At 35.0% G+C, this 5,630-nt stretch overlaps 1 protein-coding gene across 1 annotated transcript; it reads left to right on the forward strand.

The window, feature by feature from the left end:
- Positions 1-315: 315 nt before the first annotated feature.
- On the forward strand, positions 316-1,260 carry LOC100023975 (olfactory receptor 52E4-like). The gene has a single exon (XM_001375339.3). The coding sequence runs from the start codon at positions 322-324 to the stop codon at positions 1,258-1,260; it is 939 nt and encodes a 312-aa protein (XP_001375376.3). The 5' UTR covers positions 316-321.
- The last annotated feature ends 4,370 nt before the right edge of the window (positions 1,261-5,630 follow it).

The raw sequence follows: 5,630 nt of genomic DNA on the forward strand, positions 1-5,630 counted from the left end.
GTACTTAGAGCATTTATAGTGTTTGCATCATTTGTACTCAAACATTAGCTAATATTCCACTTTTCATTGCACTCTTCAGCCTGGCACTTTTCTCATGTGCCAGCCTCTGTCACAATCTGAAAGTTAAATCTGATTAGTATCAATTTGAAAATGACCAAGATAAATGTACTGGGCCTTAAGTAATGAAACGAGTGGATTTAAAACGACATTGTCTTTTTCAAGGTTATTTAGAAAACAGAAGAATGGGATGAATGGAATGTCTTCATTAAAAGGGGAAAGATTCCCCTTCTAACAAGAGTGGATTTCAACATCATCCAGAAGATGTCTTTACTTAATAACACTGAATTCCACCCCAAAAACTTCCTACTCCTGGGAATCCCTGGACTGGAAGAACTGCACATCTGGATAGGCTTTCCTTTCTGTGCTGTGTATGTGATTGCATTTGTGGGGAATCTTAGTATTCTGTTTGTCATCAATTCAGAGAAGAGTCTTCATCAACCCATGTTCTACTTTTTAGCTATGTTGGCCACTGTTGACTTGGGTCTCTCCACAGCCACCATCCCTAAAATGATGGGAATTTTCTGGTTCAACTTGACAGAGATAAGCTTTGGGGGATGCCTCACCCAGATGTTTTTCATTCATATTTTTACTGGTATGGAGAGCATTGTGCTTGTGGTTATGGCCTTCGATCGCTATGTTGCCATCTGCCATCCTCTCAGATATAGTATGATCCTCACTAATAAAGCCATTGTAACTATTTCAGGGGTATCTATCCTGAGGAATTTCTCCTTAGTGACACCAATGGTATTTTTAGTCCTCCGGCTGCCATATTGTGGTCATCATGTCATTCGTCATACCTATTGTGAGCATATGGGAATTGCCCGACTGGCTTGTTCCAGTATCAATATTAACATTATCTATGGCCTATTTATTATTTGCATAATATTTTTGGATATGACCCTGATTGCCATTTCCTATATCCAAATTCTTCAAGCAGTTTTTAGGCTTCCTTCTCAGGAAGCTCGTTTTAAAGCCCTTAACACCTGTGGTTCCCACATCTGTGTCATCTTAGCCTTCTTTACTCCTGCTCTCTTTTCATTTCTCACACATAGATTTGGCCACAATATCCCTCATTATATCCATATCCTCTTGGCCAATTTATATGTGGTTGTTCCTCCTGCACTCAATCCTGTTATTTATGGAGTCAGAACCAAGCAGATTCGGGAATGTTTGATTCAAATCTTTACAAGGAAAGATTAAATGAAAGAAAGAAACCCACATCATTTTATTCTGTTATTCACAGTAAAACTGTTTTTGTAGCAGGTTATGGTGTTTCTCTCTTTCCAGTAGTGAAAATAATCTCACTATTAATAAGAAACCAAATTCTCAAGTACAATTCAATTAAAAAATAGTAATATAGAAATCGCTTTTCTGTCAATCCTAGGATGAGTATGTGGGAATGGGGAAAGAATGCACACTTATAATGGGTTGACACTTGGTACTAATTTTAGACCTTGATATTTATATACTTTCAATGCATGTTGTGGTCCAGGACAAAATAAATCTAATGCTACAAGTTTATTTTTTTAATTATTTTTAAAAATTTTATTTTTATTGTCCTGCAAAACATACTTCCATATTGGTCATTGTTGTAAGAACCCAATTGATATAACCAAAAGCCCAAAATAAAATCATAAATACAATTATGTGAAAGATAACTCCAACAATTCTTTCTCTGGTAGTGATAGCATTCCTCATCACAAGTCTTTCAGGATTGTCCTGGATCATTGAATTGCCGAGAATAGCCAAGTTTTCATATATAAACATTGTACTATATTACTATTACTGTGTACCATATTGTCCTAGTTCTATTTATTTCATTCGGCATCAGTTCCTACAGCTCTTTCCATTTTTTTTTCTGAAATCATCATCTTCATCACTTTTTATAGTACAATAGTATTCCATCACAAACATGTACCACAATTTGTTCAGCTATTCCCAACTAATAGACATCCCCATAATTTCCAATTTTTGCCACTACAAAAAGAATAGCTTTAAATATTTTTGAACAAGTAGGTCCACTCCCCTTTTTATTATTTCATTGGGATACAGACCCATTAGTGATATTCCAGGATCAAAGTATATGCAGTTTTATAACCTTTTGGGCTATAGTTCCAAATTGCCCTTCAAAATGGTTAGATTAGTTCATGACTCCACCAACAATATATCAGTGTCCAAATTTTGCCACATCCTCTCCAATATTTACCACTTTACTACCATATTGGCCAATATGATAGATGTGAAGTGGTAACTGATGATTGTTTTAATTTTCATTTCTCTAATCAAGAGTGATTTAGAAGAATTTTTCATATGATTATTGATGGTGTTGATTTCTTCATCAGAAAATTGCTTTTTTATATCCTTTGACCATTTGTCAATTGGGGAATGGCTTTTATTCTTAGAAATTTCACTTAGTGTTCTATAAATTTGAGAAATTAGACCTTTATCAGAGAAATTTGTTATACAAATGCTTTCCCACTTTGTTGTTTCCCTTCTAATTTTGGTTATATTGGTTTTGTTTGTACAAGCGTTTTTCATTTAATATAACCAAACTTATTAATTTTATATCTTAGAATACTCTCTATCACTTATATACTAATAAATTCTTTCCTTTTAAATAAAATCCTTCCTCCAAAGGGAGGTAGATTGTTTAGGAAAGGCCTAGATGGATGGGAGATGAGAAACACCCACCTAGGGACCTCTCCAGGTCCAGCAAAGCCCAAAACCCTTGGGCTTTTGAAACCAAGTTTATTTTGATAATTGGGTAAAGGGAAAAGGTTGGAAGGGTCCTAAAACTACAGATCTAGACTCAGACCCATCTTCTACCTACCTCATGAGAGGTATTCTTCATTGCTTCTGTAGGCCCTGCCTATCCACTCCCTGCTCTTCTGCTTATCTAACTACCCAGATTGTCTTTAAGAAGAATAAAGAAACTAGTAGTCTGAAATCCCTCTCAAGTCTGGGGTTGGTTTCCTAGAAAACCCTGAGTCCCAAGTGACAAACCCTTGGGATTACCTTAGCCAAGTGGATCCATGACCAGTAGCTCTCAAACATATTGAGCTCAGTACTCCAGGGAAAAGGCAGTCTACTCCAAGGCAAATTCTCCAACCCAGGAATCCCTAAATATTTCCACAAGATTAGGTTTTCCTAGAGGATGCCAGAGCAGAGTCCTCCTTTCAGCTAAATGGAAAGCCAGAAACAAAATAGTGACAGTTAAAACCAGTCAAATACCAAGATCCTCTTTCCCTTCTAGAATCTTTCCCCCACAGGGCTTGTATCCAAATTATTCTCCTTTCCTCTTAAAGACAATCTATGAATTTTTCTCTGTCCCTTACTTACATTCCTACACCTCCCAAGATGTGCCAGGTAAACTATTCTTTGTTCTTCTAATTTACTTATGGTGTCACTTTTTATATCTAAATCATGTATCCATTTTGATCTTATCTTAGTATGGGATATGAGATAATGGTGTATACCTGGCTTATGCCTTACTGTTTTCCAATTTTTCCAGCAGTTTTTGTTAATTAGTGAGTTATTATTTAAAAAACAGGGATCTGGGTTGGTAAGGTCATTTATGCTTATATATTATGTATCTAATCTACTTCATTGATCTACCATTCTATTTCTTAGCCCGTGCCAAACTCTTTTGATGATTTCTATTTGATAGTACAATTTGAGACCTGGTACTGGTATGCCACCTTCCTTTACATTTTTTCCATTAGCTTCCTTGATATTATTGACATTTTCTTCTTCTAGAAGGATCTTGTTGTCATTTTTTTCTAGTTTTATAAAATAATTATTTGGTAATTTGGTATAGCACTGAATAAGTAAAGGTATAATTGTAATTTTTATGATTAGTTTGGCCTACCATGACCAATTAATATTTCTCCATTTGTTTAGATCTGATTTTATTGTGTGAAAAGTGTTGCTAATTATTTTTAATGTTTGGACTGAACATTTAATTGGTAAGTCACCAGGGATTTAATTTCTAAATCCCAAAATGAATTACTAAAGTAAATAGAATTTATGGTAGTTTATTTACAATAGAGGGAAGATATTAAGGAAGAGATAAAAGGGGAGAGAGAGAGAGAGCTCTGCTTCCTCAGAGCCAGGTAGAAATTCTAAGCCCCAGACAGGAGAAAGGAGTCTCAAGATGATGGGCCTTTCATGGAGGTTCACACCTCAAGAAAGACAAGGAAACTAAGTCAGCCTTTTACTCACCAAGGTGACTGTCTGAAAGGAAAGCAGTCTGACATTTCCTGCATCAGCTCCTCCAGGGGTTCAGTTCCATACCCAAGTATCTTCATTCCAAGTCTGAGTGTCTGTCTTCCAATCTCTCCTCAAATGTCTATCTTCCAGTCCAACTCCAAGCGACTGATTCTTCTTCCCATCTCTCCTCTGAGTGGCTCTTCTTCACTCCAAGCCCAAGTGACTACAAGCCCGAGTGACTTCTATCCAGTCCAACTCTGAGCGACTGAATTCTTGATCTATATATCTCCATGTGCCTCTGTTTCCTCTATTTAAAGACCTTTTTCTCTTGTGTCATCTCCCCTAAATTTTAAATCTTGGATTTTTTTTTCATAAAAATACAATACAATCCCCCCTGAAGAGGGTGTTCACCAACACCCAGATCAATTCAAAGTGGTTGAGTTATGGGCATATGAGCCAATTATCAAAATAAAAAAAAAATGTAAAGGAAAAATAGGAATAGATTAAGGATTTAATAAATAAATAAAATAAAATATATTTTTATATAATAAATTTTTATGTAATAAAATAAAATAAAATAAAAATAAATAAATAAAATAAAATAAAAACATAAAAAATAAAAATAAAATAAAAAATAGGAAAAAATTAAGCTTTTGAGAGAAATAAAAGTCAGAATCAAAATATCAAAAACTATGTATATAAAATTTATGAATTAAAAAGAATAAATTCATAACAGGTCCTTGTATTAGGGTCCAATTAAAGTAAATTTCTGTCCTACAAATCTGTAGGGGAAAAGTTGCATTCATGTTGTATTTACCCATTATAAGTCAGGTGTACAGGAAGTTGCCATAATATAAGAGAGAAGAAAGGACTAGATTTTTGTGTAAAAAGGGATGTGCCATTTCCTGATCTGATCATTTCATCATTTATCAGGCATAGGGGAGCCAGAATACCAACTGTTAGGTACTTTCAAAGAAAGTATTTTACAAGGAGTGTAGTTCAAGGAGTCCTGCATCTTAACATATGTCAAGCGCTGCAACCTCGAGTCTCACATTAGGTTCAAGTCCTTATTAGTGTAGAAGTTCATCAATCCCATATGTGTTGGTTTCATTTTGACCTGTGTGCTCTTTTGGCCCTTTTCAAGTTAAATTTGTGCTTCTATGGCACTATGTAGCTAAAGTCTGTGCTCCCTTTTTTGATCCCAATTTCTAGAATCAGACACAATCATTAATCACAGTCCCATAACATTTATCAATAAATGGTAGGTTTCCACAGTCTAAAGCTTTCAGGTATGCATTTTTATGCTAAGCAAATGGATATCTTAGCTTTTTGCAAAAATAAAACATAGTTAAAAAAATCTT

The sequence above is a fragment of the Monodelphis domestica genome, chromosome 4, assembly GCF_027887165.1.
Source record: "Monodelphis domestica isolate mMonDom1 chromosome 4, mMonDom1.pri, whole genome shotgun sequence".
NCBI classification, from domain to species: domain Eukaryota; kingdom Metazoa; phylum Chordata; class Mammalia; order Didelphimorphia; family Didelphidae; genus Monodelphis; species Monodelphis domestica.

Excerpts from the sequence above, each read along its gene's own strand:
- LOC100023975 (XM_001375339.3), top strand. The coding sequence starts at position 322 with ATGTCTTTACTTAATAACACTGAATTCCACCCCAAAAACTTCCTACTC.